Source organism: Musca autumnalis, unplaced genomic scaffold, assembly GCF_047663935.1.
Source record: "Musca autumnalis isolate F117 unplaced genomic scaffold, ASM4766393v1 scaffold_5, whole genome shotgun sequence".
Taxonomy (NCBI): Eukaryota; Metazoa; Arthropoda; class Insecta; order Diptera; family Muscidae; genus Musca; species Musca autumnalis.
Genome location: NW_027412088.1, coordinates 49,586,558 through 49,606,191, shown reverse-complemented (window position 1 = coordinate 49,606,191; position 19,634 = coordinate 49,586,558). Strand labels below are relative to the sequence as shown.

General features: G+C 40.7%; 1 protein-coding gene across 1 annotated transcript; it reads right to left on the bottom strand.

Annotated features, from left to right (window-relative positions):
* Window positions 1-31: 31 nt before the first annotated feature.
* Pal1 (Peptidyl-alpha-hydroxyglycine-alpha-amidating lyase 1) lies at window positions 32-19,399 on the bottom strand. Its single transcript, XM_073956142.1, has 6 exons — window positions 18,950-19,399; window positions 13,637-13,835; window positions 13,256-13,496; window positions 12,352-12,854; window positions 10,991-11,500; window positions 32-768 (listed from the first exon to the last, which is right to left on the bottom strand). The coding sequence occupies exons 1-6, from the start codon at window positions 19,049-19,051 to the stop codon at window positions 575-577; spliced, it is 1,749 nt and encodes a 582-aa protein (XP_073812243.1). The 5' UTR covers window positions 19,052-19,399; the 3' UTR covers window positions 32-574.
* Between the last annotated feature and the right edge of the window lie 235 nt (window positions 19,400-19,634).

The window sequence follows — 19,634 nt, the reverse complement described above, 5'->3', positions numbered from 1 at the left end:
CATTGTGCCTAACAAATGAAATAACGAACAATTACTTATCTTAAATTGTGTATATTTATAATATTCTTTTAAAACAATAATAGGATCAGTTGTTAGAAGTAAAAAATTTTGAAATAAGTATAAAATATTTTGAAAAAAATCAATTTTTTACATTATTTACACATTAAGAGATCATTAGTAATTTTTTTTCTTGTAAAATATTAAACACTTTTAAATCATTTAGTTTATAATGTTAACGGAATGTTGTCATAGTCTTTGGCAAATAACAGGAAGCTGTGATCATCTTTAGTTCTTTCTTCTGGTATAAATTCTTTTGTTTTCTTTCTTCTTTTTCTCTTCCTCCTTCTTTTTCTCCTTCTTCTTGGTACAAAACTGATTTCGAGAATAACAATAAATTCCATATTTAGTTGAAGATATAAAATAAAGTAAATTGATCGGCTACATTTTCATATCCGCTTTGCTTTGTTCAAATATTTGTTGAATTTTTGCCTCTATCGCTATATTTACGAGTATGTACAGATAAATATTCTATATCGTACATGATTGTTGTTGGTGTTGCTTTCGCTCTTAAATTCTAAGCAAATTGTGCACTACTAAGGCTATTTGTTTGTGTCTCCGATTCATCTTCATCACTGTCATTTTGATCCAGTTTTTCAAATCCACTACGTTTATTACGCTCCAGCAGCAGGCCACCCAATTTAAATCCGTCTGGTTTGGCTGGAAAATCCCAAGCATGTCGACGATTATTCCCACCAAAAGGCATGCAACCTGAAATAGGTAAAACTGTTATTAATAATTTACGGAATAAAATTTAAGATGGCAGTATAACTCTGTACATGTAAAGAAGGCATGAGATGTGGGTGTAGTTGTGGAAATTAGTACTAAAAGTGTCAATATGATCGATGATTTCATGCCGACGACCGGTTCTATGTTCCATATTGAAACATCACCCCATCAACTACATGCTCGAATTCGTCTATACTTTTATTTTGGTAGCGGTATCTCCCGAAATACCTGCTTCGGATTCTTCTAGTTGTAACTATCTGCCCAAATTATAGGTAGTTCGGTTAAAAATTGTGCCTAAAATCCTCAAAATACCGAATATCGGAAGGTTCCGTTATATGGGGGGCAATACCAAAACGTGGATCTATGTTGACAATTCTTAGTGGAAATGTTTTGTGGCCACTAGGAACCTCAACTCTCAAATTAAAGGTAGTTCGGTTAAAAATTTTAGCCAAAATCCTCTAATTACCGAATATCGGAAGGTACCGTTATGTGGGGGCTATACAAAAGCGTGGGCCAATGTTGACAGTTTTTGGTGGAGATGTTTTGTGACCACTAGGAACCTCACCTGTCCAAACTAAAGGTAGTTCGGTTAAAAATTGTAGCTTCAATCCTCAAAATAACGAATATCGAGAGGTACCGTTATATGGAGGCTATAGCAAAACATGGGACAATTCAGCCCCTCTTCGAACTTGACCTGCCTATGGACTCGAGTGCAAAAATATAGCGTCTAGCTCAATTATTTCTGTCCAATTACAGTAGAGGTGATATAACCACGGTACGGATGGAAGAAGGTCGAAGCAAACCCTTGGTTTTGTCTTCGATTTACCTGCCTTATGAAGACCCAAAACCACCACGCAAGGTCACACAGGATCTAGTGGATGAGCTAGCGAGCATAGGCAGGATCGTCCTTGGATGTGATGCCAATACCCACTACTTTCACTGGGGAAGCAGTGACACAAATACCAGAGGTGAGAACATTTTCAATTTTATTTTAAAAAATAATTTAAAAATTTGTAATAGGGGTAACACTCCCACGTTTCAAAATAGATTAAAGGGGGGGGGGGGGGAGTCATTGACATAACCCTGACCAACATGGACGACTCCGATGTAGAGAATTGGAATGTATCAGAAAAGTGCTCCTTTTCGGATCACAAGATGATACTATTTCAAATCTCTATAATTGGGGTAACACAGAACCCTCATTGAAATCCCAGGTGAACGGATTGGGGTAAATTCGAAGCTCTGACGGCCTCAAAACTATGTGGTAGTGGAAGTAACACTCTCCATACTGTCGAGGAGGTTGAGAGCTGTGGATTCCCAAACCAAAACCCTTCTGACGAGCTATAAGGACTCTTGTCCAATCACCTATCCGGGGAAGAAATCCCAACCGGTGTGGTGGACTAAACAATTAGCCAATCTGCGTAAAGCAGCCAGGAAGTCCTACAATAAAGCCAGTAAGACTAAACTCAGTACGGATTGGGATGACTACAAGGTCAATTTTCCCGGTTGTGCTGACTTTGACGGAGCCTTGCCAAGAGCAAATCTTAGTCGAGTCCGAACCGTCGAGGATGAACAGCTGATTGACAGAATAACTAATCACACAAGAATTCGGTGGGCGATCAACAGTTTCCAGCCTTATAAATCACCGGGACCGGATGGTATAATACCGGCAATGCTACATAATGTGGCTGAGCCGGCGATATCAATCCTGGTAGAAATGTTCAAGGCTTGTTTATTGTTATCGTACATACCTGGTCTGTGGAAGGAGGTTAAGGTGACTTACATCCCCAAAGCGGGAAGCCAAGTCTTACTGCCAAAAGACTACAGACAAATTAGTCTTTCTTCCTTTCTTTTGAAGACATTAGAAAGGTTACTGGATCTTGAAATTAGAACACAATTAAAACCCAACAACATCAGCAAATCACAACATGCCTACACTAAAGGCAAATCAGTGGAGACTGCCCTGCATGAGGTGGTCGGTCATGTTGAGAAGCATATGGAAAATTCAGGCTTCACGCTGGCGGCCCTCGATATAGAGGGGGCTTTCAATAACGTGAAGCTTGAATCAATCCACAATGCTCTCAGCAACACAGGCATTTCCTCCATCGCTGTGGAATGGATTGATTAGATGCTGAAAAGTAGAATCATCAACTCAGGCATAGGAGAGAGTTCTATGAGGAAAACTGTTAACAGAGGCATTCCGCAGGGAGGAGTTCTCTCACCCCTGCTATGGCTTCTGGTAATAAATGAAATACTTGTGTGCTTCGACCGGCTGAAGATCAAGGTGATTGCTTATGCTGATGATGTGGTTGTGCTGATAAGTGGTAAATTCCTACCAACCCTGTCTGAGCTCATGCAAAGAGCCTTAGTAAAACTTGCAAACTGGGCCCAGAACAACGGTCTGGGAGTAAACCCGGAAAAAAACAGAGCTTGTACTATTCACTAAGAAACGCAAAATTCCCAATTTCGAGCCTCCAGTCCTGGACGGGGTGGCCCTGGAACTTTCTACGGAAGCTAAATACCTCGTCGCTATTCTGGAACATCGCTTGCCATGGAAAAGAAATGTAGAGGAGCGAACGAAGAAAGGACTCATGGCACTCTATTGCTGTAAGAACTCCATTGGGAAAAGCTGGGGATTGAGACCACAGATCATACACTGGCTGTATGTAACCGTGGTCCTGCCCATACTTACCTATGGTGGACTGGTCTGGTGGCAAGCTCTTGGGAACAAAGAGTTACTTTCCAAATTATCAAGTGTACAAAGAACGGCGTCAATGCTGATTACTGGATCGACTAAAAGCACTCCTCAAGCTGCTTTAAACGTAATCCTGGATCTCCAACCTCTGGATATCCTAATCTAGTTTCAGGCGGCGAGATCTGCTTTTAGACTCCGGGAGTCAGGGTGTTGACGTGGTTCACACTTTGGACACTCGAATGTCCTAAAACTAGTTGATAGTCGACTTGAGTTAGGTGACAATGGTTGCGTAAGCGATTATATGCCTACCTCATTCAAGTTTGACTCCTTAACTGTTATCTTCCCAAGCAGAGACGCATGGGCTGAGTGCATATCTCCTGTGGACGGTCTGGCAATTTACACAGACGGGTCCAAGATGGAAGAAGGTACTGGCGCTGGCGTCTACTTCGAGAATCCACTAATTAAAAACTCATATAAGCTTGACGATAATTGAAGTGTTTTTCAGGCGGAGATTCTTGCTACCAGGAAAGCAGCTGAATTGGTGAAAGGGCTTAAAGGCAGTCTTACAGGACCGGTGACTATATATGTCGATAGTCAGGCGAACCTCAAGTTTCTTAAGTCATGGACCATAAATTCAAGAGCTATTCTTGATTGAAGGAGAGCTCTACTGGATATACACGATATCGTAAAGCTATGTTGGGTTACGGGTCACAGCAACATCATGGGAAGCGAGGTAGCAGATGAACTCGCTCGAGGTGGCTCTAGGTCTATCGACTTGTCAGTTGATGAAACCTTCCGGCCACCGATGTGCCACTATATCGGCAAACTTCCAGCGATCTTCAATGAGAAAGCACATCAAAGATGGCTATTGGAACCTGGTTGTAGGGTAAACAAGGCGATCTGGGCTGTGGTTTCTCGTCGAAGAACGGCTTCCCTCCTCTCACTTGATAAGTTAGGGATGAAAATCGCGGTGGGACTTATAACAGGTCACTGCAGAGTGAGGTCCCTAACTTCAAAATTGGACGACAGTGGCATTGACTATTGCAGACTGCGTGAAGATGTGGAGGAGATAGAGACTGTCGAACATCTGCTTTGTAGGTGTCCCACCGTACACTAGGCAGATATGAGATAGACACTCTAACCTTCCTGTCTAACATAGATCCCATCGTCCTACTCAACTATACCAGACATCTAGCATGGCTTGCCAAAGCTCCTTAACAACCCTTAATAATCAGATTCTTTTCACTCTTCCAGATAATTCCTTGGCGTCAATCTCTATATCTCCTACACTCACCATCATCTCTATCCTATCATCCTCATCTCATCAAGCTGCATCAACCCTCTATCATCTCTTTCATCTTTAATCATCTCAACAACACACCTCCATCATCTTTAAATCATCATCTCCATCATCTTTAAATAGCCTACACAGGATGAACACAATGGACCAACGGTCTCCGCGTGAAGCAGTCACCTATTCTAATAGAGGGTTGCGCATCCTTAAACCTAACCTAACCCCAGATCCACAATAAATCGTTGTTTGTTTCGGACCTTCCAGTGAGAGTATATCGATAGAGGTTATGTTGCATCGTACTGCGTTAATTTGATTGTAGTCGTCGTCTTCGGATTATAAATCTCCCCCAACAGTAGTGTCAGCCACAGTCACTAAAACCAAGTATTGCTGTTCCGTGAACGAGGATTAGAGGAGGCTGCCATAGTACCTTATCCTGACGAATGGCATGACTTGGCAATCCGTCCGCCATTTCCCTTAGTTCTGCCCATTCCCTATCCTCATCTCCGTCAATAGACCACCCGACTGCATAACCTCTGAACGTCGTATTTTTTTCTCAACCATGGGAAGCCATTTGCAATTATTCAGAGAATTCACTAATCAACGCTTCAGAGAACTGACCAGTCTCTTTGACGTTTGTTTAGTAGAGATTAAATAAAAATCTAATTTCCTAGTAGAATTGACGGGGTTAGAAAATTATTTTGACGAACTTCACCTTGCGAACTCTAGTGACACCAAAATCACAGAATCATTAGGTTAGTCGGTGAACATTAGCGGAAAAGGTGGCAAGAAGTACTGCAGCATTGGAACCGGTAGTGGCTAATGATGAAAAGCGGTTAAGATTATGGAACTCCTTAAAAAATATGATCTGACTTCTGCCATGTTTAACAACGTGGTTTTAAGTTAACCGAATTTATTAAGCGCCCCAATAGGCAATAGGGACCACGTAAAGGGAAATGCTTTGCATCGTTTGTGATGTCTTCCAGCCGAGGGGGAAAAAACACAGTTTGCGATGGTAGATGTTGCGGATGTTATCCGAATCATACAAACCCTTTGGATCTGACGTAATTCATAGGTGAATGAATGATCAGGCATAGGTGAATCAGATAGGCCGATCTCACTTTTGCAAACAGTAGCAAAGATTCTGGCGTTGTTACACCTTTCCAGCATCAGAACGAAAGTACTACTATTACACCTTGTTTCAAAATCTGGGTCACCAACTATCAGGGTAATCATGAATGTCAACTCACCGTGAGTTTTGTCTTTCTGCCGTTTCAATTTAAGGGGGAAGGTGAGAAAACTCACGGCGAGTTGATATTCATAATTGGGCTGTATGTGTATCCGCCAGTCATACGTGGAATTTAGGAACAACATGTTCAAACACCGTAAATTGAAGCAAGACGTTCTCCAAGGAGGGGCAATAAATCCACAATTTTTAACCTATACCTTTCTGCAAGTCCACGCCCTCCCAAACTACAGCAGAGAGTCTCCTCGTACAATTAAGATCCAGCTGGTGCATCCGCCTCAATTCCTATTAGGCCAGAATTGATGGTGTAACGCACAGTACAACATTACGACGGGGTAGGCTGTGGATGCAAAGATGGTTCATTCTTCCACATCCCCAACCATCAAGAGTAGCAAGGCCCGGGAAAGAAAGGACAAGCTCGGCTACAAGAGAGCAGAGCAATATTGTTCAAAGTTCATAAACAAATCCCCAGCAGGTGTTTCGCAGGTGGAATTCCGTAAGATAAGGTTGAAGCTTGAGAAGCGTTCACTACCTATCGAACAGATTTCGATCCCTGTAGTGGAATTCTGTAACTCATTTTTCGAGTTACCGACAAATATCTGTAAAACTAAATTGCTTATAATTTTGGTGATTAACGAAAATTTTTGGTAAGTTAACAACCAAAATAAAGCTGTTGTTAAATCCTACCGATAGCAACGGTTTTGTCAACTTTTATTGATACTTTTCATTCATAATTTTGCGTTTTAATGTTACCGATTTTTGTCGGTAACTTAAAATTTGGGTTACAGAATTCCACTACTGTTACGGAGGTAGCCAGTCAACAGACCAAAACCATTGAATCCAGTTAAGTCCGAAAAACCGATGGTTTCAAGCTGTCCAGATCCCTTGCGGACACCAACATGACTCCATCGGCCACAAGGACACGATCGGTCAACCCCAAGAAGATGTTGTCATTGCATAAACTGAATGAATGAATTTATGACGTTGGGCGCCAAAATTTGTAAATCTTTTGCTGGAACGCTTGAATAGGTGTCAAGGATTTTTTAGGGGTCCAGTAGTGGAATTCTGTAACTCATTTTTCGAGTTATCGACAAAAATCGGTAAAATTAAAACTCAAAATTATGAATGAAAAGATCAAATAAAAGTTGACAACACTCTTGCTATCGGTAGAATTTTGCGACTTCTTTTTATTAATTTTACCGACAATTGTCGGTAACTCAAAAAATGGGTTAGAGAATCGCACTACTGGTGTCAAGCTATTGCAAATTTCGTTATTTCTAACGTTGGGCGCCAAAATGCGGTGATCTTTTTTCGGGAAAAATTAGGGATGCCATATTGATATTTTGAAAGGTATTATTCACAGATTTTTTGGGGTGCCACCGTGGTGCAATGGTATGCACACCCGCCTTGCACGCTATAGGTCGTGGGTTCGATTCCCAGGCCAGGCAACATCAAATTTTCAACGGTGGCAAAATACCCCTCAGTGATGTTGGCGACATTTCCTGAGTATTTCAGCCATATAAAACTCCTCTACAAGCGGTGTCCTTAGGACACGCCGTTCGGACTCGGCAATAAACAGTAGGTCCAATATCATTGAGCTAATATGAATCGGGGTGCACTGATTGATATGAGAGAGGTCTCCCCTGTCCCGTCTGGGATGTTTATGGAACAATTATATTATTATTATTATTCACAGATTCTGGAGGCAACCAGTTTGAAATGCTTTTCGCAGAATATTCGACGTAGGAGCCGAAGTGTGTTTCTACCATGTGTTAAAATTTCAATTTGCGAAATTGAGGTTTGGGAAGTATTTTTTTATTGGCTTCATGGGACGAACCTGCTAGGAACCCCAATATTCGAGTGGAGGATGCACCATTTCATCTGACAAATAAGAAAATTTGGTTTCTTCTTAAAACAAACTGATTTACAATCGCCTCTAATATTATTTATTATTATTGTTATATAACAAGTAAAAAAGTATCAGTCGGCTTTGCCGACAGAGATATATCCTCAGCCTGTGTATATTGAAACAATTTTTTCCCAAAAAACGTATGTTTTTGGGCGTTTTAACCGACAAAAAGTTGATTAGGATTAAAGATCAAAAGTTTTGCGGAGAAGATACTAAAAGGAATGGATCGACATTGACCATTATGGAAGTGGATCTGCAGCCACTACATATGGTGCCTATGGGGTTTTTACACCTTTCGGGCTGTTTGCTTAAGAAGTATGGACTTGCCCCTGAAAAAACTTCTACCATCGTAATTGAGGCAGCGAATGCAAGTTGCTTCAACAAAAATCAATGTGATTCGATTGCATGTCTTAAAGTGAACTTATCCAAAATTTTGTGTGGAAGGTACCGGATGGAGTGGACACATATAGTCCATATTTGAACCTGACCTATATCTGGTAGATATATTAGGATGTGTAAAGTATGGACCAATTCGGTCACTCCCTTCAAGAGTTACCGTACGAAAAAATTTTCCGAACATTTTTGAACTTTTGTGGGGGAGGTACATAAAGGAGTAGACCGATATGGCTTATCTTCGAACTTAAACTATGTTTGGACAAAATATTACTAAGACCAAATGTTGGACCGAATCGGAAGATCCGTTCAAGAATTATCTTGCGCTCCAACCACCTCACACGGTGTCATAGGGGGTTTTTGCAACTTTCATGCTATTTTCTCAGGAAGTATGGACTTGCCCCTAATGAAACTTGTACCGTCGTATGGGGGGAAGTAAATACAAGTTGTTGCAACAAAAATCAAAGCGATTCGAGAGATGGCTCTAAACTGAACTTTTCCGAAATTTTGTGTGAGAGGTACCCGAAAGAGTGGACCGATTGAGTCCATATTGAAACCTTATCTAAGTGTGGGTACACATTTCAGGATGTGCAAAGTATGGACCAAATCGGTTACTCCCTTCAAGAGTTATCGTGCGCACAAATTTTCCGAACTTTTGCGGGGGAGGTGGTAAGGAAGTGAACCGATATAACCCATCTTCGAACTTAAACTAAGTTTGGACAAAATATTACGAAAGCCAAAATTTAAACCGAATCGGTTGATCCGTTCGAGAGTTATCGTGCGCTCCAGCCAGACAGACGGACGGACACGGCTAAATCAACTCCAAATTGTCTGAAACACATTTCGTCCAAACATACTTGGGGTCTAAAACAATTATTTCGATGAGGCACATTTTGCCCGTATCAAAGTGTATATACCCTCGCGTTAGCATAAATGCTCGTTTTGTACTTGCTCGGCTGTTACCATGAGAGTCATCCTAATCACCATATGGTGAATAGCTAGTGTGACAGCTCAGACTGCTGGGGGAAAAATGAGCTGGAAGGGTTCTAGAAATCTGGTAAACAGATAACTGCAAATTCGGTGGCAAGAACCAAGCCCAGTGATAATGATATTGTATAGACAATAGAGGGCATGCTTAGACAATATTAGGCATGCTTGAAACCACAATTCTTCAAAAGATATATGGTTCAACCTGTGCTGACGGTGAATATCTGTGTATAATCAATCACGAACTGTATACATCCACATGCATAAATTTATAATATTTTTCTGGAACTTATCAAGTAATAATGACATAGTTGACAATGTTATGTAATGAGGAAAAACCATGATGCTCTCGCTATAAAGCCTATGGACAGGAGTTGAAGGTTGAGGGTTGTTCTGGAGAAGCAGTGTAAATGGCGGGACAGTTGGATGTAAATTCTAAGTCCAGCTTTTGGAACAAATCGTTAGACTCAATTAGAGACAGGGGAGACTTCTCTCATATCAATGAGTGCACCCCGATTCATATTAGCTCAATGATATGGGACCTACTGTTTATTGCCGAGTGCGAACGGCGTGTTTTAAGGACACCACTTGTAGAGAAGTTTTACATGGCTGAAATACTCAGGAAATGTCGCCAACATCACTGAGGGGTATTTTGCCACCGTTGAAAATTTGATGTTGCCTGGCTTGGGAATCGAGGCAACATCAAATTTTCAACTGTGGCAAAATACCCCTCAGTGATTCTAAGCTTTAGGAAAAAATCCTCTGTTCCAAATCGTCTTATCAAGTCTTCCTTAGACTTAATTAGAGTATATTTTACCTAGACCTATGTTGAATGAATGTTCTGGGACATAACACAAGACAAAACTGTGACAAAATGAAAAGAGTGCTACAAAATAAATGATGTAGAAAATAAAACATTTATTAAATACGAAATATAAATCAAAATTATTTTAAATACGTATATTACAAACAAAAAAATATTGTAGAAAAAAATGAGGTGAAAATACATAATGTTTTAAATAATTACAAAAAAAATATTGTAAAAATAAATTAAACTAAGTACAAGTAAATACAGATATTAATTACAAGAAAAAACACAAGATCGTTCATAGACTATGGACTCACAAAAGTATTACGTTTCAAAAATATATTTTTCCATAGAAAAAAATGGTATCTTCTTTTTTACTTAATACAAATCTTTCATAACTTTAAGAAGCCACCGACATTCAAGGTTCTTAATATAGCTGCCATAATGCAACATTATGCGAATTTTAGTGAGTCAGAACATTACTATGGACAAACAAGAAACAAAGTGGAATGACTATTATTGTGGAAGTTAGAACAAAAACTAGTTTGGTAATGAACGCAGGACATTCGAGACAATACATACATACAAAAATCTATAAAGCTTTTTAAATACAATAATATAAGACACATAAAGAAGTGAATAGATCTCATGTCTAAGTAGCAGCCTTATTAAATAAAATATAATCACAAAATATCTAACCAATAAATTGAATACAAAATTTTAGAATAATATTTATCAATTATGTGTGTGAAATGTTAGTGATGATGTCGGTCGGTCGGTCTAAGGTGACTCTTCGGAAATATTTTGTGCAGAGGCTACCAATTTACGATAGACCAATTCACTGGGTTGACCCACACTTAGACCCCCAGAATTACCTCTTCGACGCCTTCTGGCTATCAGCAGAGCCATGGCAAATGTAAGACAAGCAAACAGTAACATGAGAGTTGCCACCAATATAGCCGTGGCTCCAGGTTTATGATGTCCTGCCGAAGCAGCATCTTCATCTAGCATTGTTGCAATGCCGCCGCTACCATCGGCAGTTAGCAGACCAGCTGCTACTGTTAAATTTGTTCCCTTTTGTTTGTTGACATCTCCTCCCTCGATGTTGGCTTTGGGTTTTGCTGCTGATAAGGGTATCGATTTAACCAATGATTTATGCAGAAACTTATGTATGCGTGTTGGATTTAATTCGGCAACATAAATTTCATTGCCATCCATGGTGACGGCAACATCATGAGGATTTGAGAATTGTCTGCCATTGGGTCCAAATTTGCCTAGAACTTTTTTAGTTTTGAAATCCATAACATAGCCGCGTACTTCATTGTATTGTTCGGTTTTTACACCAACATCTGCAGTGGGGCCGTTTACGACAATAAATTGTCCTCCTGAAAAAGAGAAAGAGAGAGAGGAAGAAAAGTCAATTACAAATTATTCTGGAAAAAAACATAACTCGATTAAAAATAAAAGAGGAAGTTGCCGAAATAATTAGCGCAAACTTGTCTAATATCAACAAGTAAAAAAGTATACCCTCAGCCTGTGTGGATTGAAATACTTTTTTCCCAACTTTCAGGCTATTTTCTCAGGAAGTATGGACTTGCCCCTGATGAAACTTGTACTGTCGTATAGAGGACAGTGAATAGAAGTTACAACAAAAATCAAAGCGGCTCGACAACAACAGGTCCTAAACTGAACTTTTCCGAAATTTTGTGTGGGAGGTACCCGAAGGAGTGGACAGATATAGTTCATATTCGAACCAGATCTATATCTCGAAGGAATAATACGATGTGCAAAGTTTTGCTCCCTTCGAGAGTTATCGTTCAGACCATTTTACAGAAAAATGTTTAACTTTTGTGGGGGAGGTACCTGAAGAAGTGGACCGATATGCCCCACCTTGCAACATAAAATAAGTTTGGACAAAATATTACGATAGCCAAATTTTGGACCAAATCGGCTCATCCGTTTGAGAGTTATCGTGCGCACCAGCCAGACAGACGGACGGACATTGCTAATCGACTCCAAATTGTCTGAAGCACATACTTGGGGTCTAAAACCATTATTTCGATGAGGCACATTTTGCCCGTATGAAAGCGTATATACCCTTTCTAGCCTAAAGGTTGAGGGTATAAAAATCAATATAAATATCGGATAACCCCATTCTTAAAACTCTTCTAATATTCGTAGACTGTTAAGATGTTAATAAATTTAATTTATACCAAAAAGAAAAAACACTTCTTACCTTGAGCCGGTGTATAATCCATGCTAAATAAACGATCACCAATCAATTGGGAATGATATTGTGAATGGAATGTTCCGTTGGACCAGAAGAAACATTGTATGCGACCATTTTCTCGATCAGCTGTACACACTAATTCTTGTTCTGGTATCAGTGTTAAAGCATGTGGAATGGCAAAGTAATTTTCCGGAGCAACATCAAATGATTTTCCTGAAAAGGTATTTTGTCCCCACGACAGTATACGTTGACCATCTTTGGAAAATTTTAAAATGCGTGCATTACAATAACCATCAGCTACAAAGAAATCACCATTTTCCAAAACAGCAACCGAGGTGGGTTTACAAAATGTTGTTTTATTCGATCCCGGGGTAAATGCAATACCCAATTTCATTAGGGGTTTATCATCTGAGCCTCGTGGTCCAAATTTGAATACTTGATGTAAAGCAACATCAGTTACCCACACGTTGTCTTCGTGATCAATGGTAAGACCATGTGGCATATAGAATCTGAAATGTAAAAAAAAAAAATCAAATACTTTTTAGACAAAATTAATTCAATTCAATTCAATTAAAATAAAAAATAATGCATGCGTTGCTAAAAACGTTTGTTTAGTCTTGATTTACACTGGGCAATTGAAATTACAACAACATAGTCCATATCTACATTAGGCAATTTTCCTTGCGGCAATTGTCAGTTTGGGGGAGAGAGAGAGGTGAGGCATATGGTAACCCTTTGCCTCCCAACATCCTATCTTGCCGACAAACTGACAATTGCCGCAAAAAAAATTGCCTAATGTAAATATGGACATATAGATTGTTAGTAAGAGATGTGAAAGGTTCATACTCTCCACACGCCTCTGAAATTGCCTTATCTAAATCAAGACGTATTTTTAAAATTTTTTACTTACAAATTTTTACCCCAATCATAAACCAAACTTCCAGTATTTCTATCCAAAGCCAACACTGTGCTATCACGTATAGGTCCTTTATTGCGCTGGCGAAATACATTACCAAGGGAAAATGTATTTTGATCCCAAATACGATCACAACGATGAAACATAACCACATTGCCGTCCTTATCAAAACTTACAGCTGTTACCGAACCCAATTTTACATCCATTTTTGGCCATGATGGCTGATAAACATAGGCTGTAAGTGAATAAAAAATAGATTAAAAAATATCAATGAACAATGTCATTAAAATACACACACATTAAATTCGTCTAAAAATACTTTTTTAAATTTTTAGCGAACTTGTTTGAGGGTATTTCGTTCACATACACACATACTTATATTTAACTTATTAATTTCTTGCTGGACATTGATCTTCGGCTTATCCGGCCACATACTGGTATCGGTTGCGGAAATACTGGCACTGTTTACGTTACTGCTTCCACCTGCACCCTGCATAATCTGTTGAAATCGTTTATCATTGTTCAGCAATTGATCTTCGTTAATTAGGGGATAATAGCGTTGTAAATTGATTTTCTATTGAAAAAGGGGAAGAGAGAGAGATTTCAAATAAATATCCGTTATTTGAAACATGTTAACAAAAAATTATAAAAACATGTAATTAGTATTTAATATTGTTGGTGTCAAGGAAGTAGAAAGATACGACTAAAAGAATGCCTCATTAAGGGTGGGTCCCAGGTATATATGGACGATTTGGATTCGATTCAGTCCTATCCATCTGCGTGTTTAGCTGATGAACTCCACAACTCTCAAACAAAACAGCCAACTTGTTTCAAACTTTGCACTCTGTAACACGTTGTCTATGATGGGCCAAAGTTAAAAAATGTTTGCTAAAAGGGAACCCCCGATTTGGTCCAAACAACTTTGTTTGTTTATTATATGTTTGTAGATCGTTTTTATGCTTAATCGGGCTATGGGTCTATCTCCAGTTCTAGAAATGTGGCTGCTTCTATGGGTTGTAGCCACAAGGCTACTAGAATTGGTTGAGTAGGTTTGGCAGGGCAGTTGAAAAGTTGCAGCAGTGTCACGCGGCCCTTTCCCGCATGCTGGACAGATATTTTGCACGGTGTCATGAATCCTTGCCCTATAGGAATTCAGATGGCTGCACCATCCCGACTGCTCTGGTTTGTCGTGGCAGCTGAAGCTTCTCAGCTGCGATAGATGGGGGATGTTATTCATTCTGAAGAGTTAGAATATTTGTCCATCGCGTTGCACTTATATACCACACTGGCGCCGCATAGTCAAAAACAAGGTTTCTTTATCCGCACCCCAAATTATGAGGAATAGATCTGTAGAATAGACCCTGTTCCTACATATCAGTTTGTCAATCCCACGGCAGCGGGTTCTATCGTACCGGATTGACCCGAAGCCAGTGTTTCGGCAAGCGGCCCAGCATCAAACCTATGATTGTACGTACATAAGTGTCCATGCTGTTACAACAACAACAACATCTCAGTTTCTTGCAGATAGATGTGGCATTCACGGACTACATGAACATGCTGTCGAATGTAAATGGGGCAGTTTGTGATCGGAATTCTGCTACCATCGACCATGACTCAGTTGTTGTTGTTGTAACAGTGTTTTTTGTTATGTTTATTTGTTCGTTCCTCTGTTCAATCTGGCTCTGGGTCTATCTCCAGTTCCAGAAAAGTGGCTGCTTCGATGGGATCCACTGGAGTTAGATGGGTAGGTTTGGCGGGGCAGTTAAAAAGGTGTTGTGGGTCGTGCGGGCCCATGCCGCATACTGGGCAGATGTCTTGCACGGCGCGATCGATTTCCGCCCAATAAGAATTTAGGCGACTGCAATATCCCGAGCGTAGTTGAGCCAAAACTACTCTAGTTTGTCGTGGCAGCTGACGCTCCTCAGCTGCGATAGATGGAGGATGTACTCCGAGTACTTTATTCACACTATAATTGCTTAAGGCCTTGGCAACTGCGTCCGTGTGAATGCTATTCAATCCTGCTTGATATGCTTGTTGATCTAGGGGTTCTCTCCTGTATCGTTGGACCTCTCCCTCTAGAGCATGGATATCCTTCCTGATCTCCCTGAATGGGCCGGGCCTACCCACAAGATGGTGATTGGGATGGCTCACACGATAACATCCAAGCAGGTACTGCAACGAAAGCATCTCATTGTGTTGCTTTACAGGAAGAATTTTTGCCTCCTCATGTAGATGGTCCAATGAAGATTTGAGGAGGCACCCTGTCGCTGTTCTCACGGCGGCATTCTGGCAAGTTTGAATCTTTTTCCAGTTCGAATCACACAATCTCGGGGACCAGACTGGAGCCGCATAGCTTACCACAGACCGACCTATCGCGTTATATGTGGTCAACAAGGTTTCTTTATCTGCACCCCAAGTGCTGCCGGCCAGGGACTTGAGGACCTTGTTCCTACTTTTCAAATTGTCGCAGATAGCTGTGGCGTGTGCGCACGACGTGAATGTAGTGTCGAATGTGACCCCTAAAATTTTAGGGCAGTTTGTGGTCGGAATTCTGCTACCGTCGACCACGACATTCAACTCACGTCCAAACTGCGCTGTCCATGTGGTGAACAGAGTGGCTGTAGATTTTGTGGGGGAAATCTGCATATTCCTCGAATGGAAAAAGGTGGTAAGATCAGTTAAATAGTTGTTCGGTCTCTCACAGATGTCATCAGGATAGGTACCCGACGCCAAGATCGTGCAATCATGCGCATACGTCACGATCTCAATGCCGTCTGGAGGGGGTGGAATACAGGAGAGGTAGAGGTTAAACAGTTCCGGAGATATCACCCCACCTTGGGGAACTCCCTGTTTCACTCTACGGGGTTTGGACTTCTTATTCCTGAATTCCACGTACGACTGGCGTCCACACATATAGTTGACTATCCAAAGTTTCAAGCTTGGCCGGAGGGTTGTCTGCTCAATGTCCTCAAACAGCGTGGAGTGCCTGACTGTATCTAAGGCTTTTGATAAGTCAAGAGCCACCATCACTGTTCTATCGCATGGCCGTCTCTGGTTGAGTCCTTTACAGATATATGTGGTAATGGCGTGCAGCGCTGTTGTCGTGCTGTGCTGCTTACGGAATCCATGTTGATGATCGGCAACTTGAAAGCTATTTCTGATACTGGGGAGGATGACTCAGTTGTCACCTCTCCCCTCAATCTAGTGAACAGAGTGGTTATAGATTTAGTGGCGGATGTTTGCATATTCCTCGCGTGAAAAAAGCTGGTATGATGGCACAGGGAAGTAGTCAGAAATGTATCTCGACACCATTTTGGGGGTCCCAACGGACAAAATTTGATGTTTTGTGAGTAAAATATACAAAAAATACCATTTCGGTAGGGGCCGTGGCCTCCCCAGGGAAGCTACCTGACGCTAAGGTCGTACAATCATACGCATACCCTCCGATCTCAATGGCGTCTGGGTGTGGAATACAGAAGAGGTTAAACAATTCCGGAGATATCACTCCACCCTGGGGAACTTCCTGTTTCACTCTACGGGGCTTGGACTTATTGTTCCTGAATTCCACGTATGACTGGCGTACACACATATAATTGATTATCCAACTTTTCAAACTTGGCCGGATGGTTATCTGTTCAATGTCGCCAAAGAGTGTGGAGGGCTTGACAGTATCAAAGGTTGTTAGTAAGCCACCAACGCTATCCTATGGCACGGCTTGCTCTGGTTGAGTCATCATCGACTAATTTGTGTGGAGATGGCGTGTAATTGCTTACGGAGCCCATGCTGGTAATCGGCAACTGGACAGCTATTTCTTATGCTGGGAAGGAGTAAAGCCACTATAGTCTTTGCTACGACAAAAGCGAAATTGGTCTATATGATTCATCTTTTCCGTCATCCTTGTGTGACTTCAGTAGCGGCGGGACCACCTTGGCCGTTTTCCGAATTCGGAAACGATGTGGGAGGCTTGCGTCGGGTTGAGAACTGTGGTAATATAATCGACTCCCGGCTGATGTAGCTGTTTCTGCATTACCATGGAGATTCTATCAGGGCCCACCGCTTTGGATGATTTAGCTTTCCTGATGACATTAGCAACATCATCCATTGTGAATTGAGGGGGTTCCTCCTCGGCAGCAAGAGCTCTAATGCATCGTAGTACTCTTAGCTCTGCCAAACGTCGCCAAATGTGATTGAGGTTCTATCTTCCTTCTTTGGAGGGTTGGAGAGTGACTTAACCGATGCCCACAATTTACGTATTGCTTCTCCAATGTTGCAAGCCTTCAAATGATTTAGCCACTTGTTCCATTTTGGCTCACCTACTAATCTGTTAACTTCCCGTGTTAGCTCTCTGACTTTGGGGTCACGGGAGTTGACTCGACGAAGCTCATTGGCCAATCCCGTCGCTACTAATCTGTTAACTTCCCGTGTTAGCTCTCTGACTTTGGGGTCACGGGAGTTGACTCGACGAACCTCATTGGCCAATCCCTCTGCCTCTGCTGAAAAATTTGGTCTCACTTCGGGTATTCGACCAGCAGGTAAATGGCGAGCGGCTGCAACATTGTTGATTTCTAAAGTAACGTCATCTCTGCTAACCAAACATCAGAAGTGTTGGGCAGATCTCTGAAGCGGTGATTAGTGAACTCTCTGAAACTTGGTGATGAAATTGGACGGTGCTGATACAGATAATTATGAGAGATGGTCTGACCCACCGATGTAGCCAGGGGAAACCCGCCCCCACCCCTTACTCACAAAACATCAAACGACAGTTTATCAAGTGACGTCATTTGTCAGACCAGCTGACTGAAGGCCGAGGACCAAATGCCTCAACCTTTGTTGTAATTTTTGGCATAAGACGAGCTGGTCAACTATGCTCGGATCGAAATGACATTTTTATCACAGGTATAACTCGTCACCCTGAACACAAATATATATAACATTTGTTGCGGAAGTCCATACTTCCCGAGATATGGGCCTTTGAAGTTCCAAAAATTCTTTTGTTAAAGGCCAGCTGATAAGAGAAAAATTTTAAATTTAAAAAAAGTTGTTCCCGTGCCCTAGATTTGCACCTGTCCATAGGAGAAAGTCTTAAATCCCCGGCCCAGGGCCGGTTACTTAAAATACAATTAAAAAAATTTTTTTTGAGCATAGTGCGTCAACTCAACTTATTCCTAATTTTTTTTTTATATTTGTCCACTTGTATTTCAGCAAAAGCTTTCTATGTCTTTTCTGTTATTTTTTTTTTCTAAACTTCCCTGCCTTAGGCAACCACCCCTCGTAAATTTGCTATACATTTCATATGATATACAATATCTTAAAGATAAAGAACGCGGCCAAACAAATGACGTTACAGAAGAGGCATAAACAAAAGATAAACAATCGTAAAAAGACGGACAACAAAAATAAATAAATAAATGCTTTGATTTGTTTATGTGTACACAACCACTATAGGCACTAGTGCATTGGGTTTGGGGCAATGGCAAGCAGAGAACAGCTTGCAAACATATGTTTACATCTGTCGATATACGGGAAATGCGAAATTTGTTGTAAATTTCCCAAAGATAAAGAAAATTTACTAAACTAGATTCCAAAGAATCTAAATTTCGCCAATTACACTCCACTATTCCACTCCTCAACTCCAACTCATATTGTACACATAAAACATACACACAAACAAATTATAACTTGACTTACCTCATCTGTTGCTTTGACTTGTGGTACATTAGTCAGGGTAAAGAGCAGGGCCAAATATAGTGCTCCAATTAATGGCCGAGATGCTTGAGTTAAGCTTAACATTGTACGTAAGCTACGTATGAGGGGTTTTGTGTTCGGTGCGTGTGTTTGTGTGTGGGGTTCCTTTCTTTATTTTTAATTCTTCATGAATGTTAAGATGTGGCTGTTTTTTTCTGTTGCTTCTTTGTTTGAACGAAAAAAAAAACTATTTTGGAAGGGAATGTCGTTTCTTTGTTCTTTACCGCACAATCACTTATTGGATTTTATTATCACAAGATATTTTATTAATTTATTACACACTTTTTCTTCACCTCTAATTTGTTTCGGTAGAATTTGTGCTAAAAAATCAGCATTATCCCCCTCAGACAACGAAGCCGACCGATTTTTTCGGCTCGCTCGCTTACGTCTGTGCAAGACAATCGGCGGCGGCGCGCCGACTTATTTACCGACTCGCGGCTAAATTTCAGTTTAGTTAAGTCTTATGTCAGACTATGAAAATTTTCAATGAAAACGTTTTGCCATTTTCTTCCAAATTTTCATTGATGTCTACATACATTTATGAAATCATATGAAAATTTCGATATTTTCATTGCTTTGAGAGTTACGAATTTAAACACAAAGCCTAATTTCAGATTACAGAACCTTG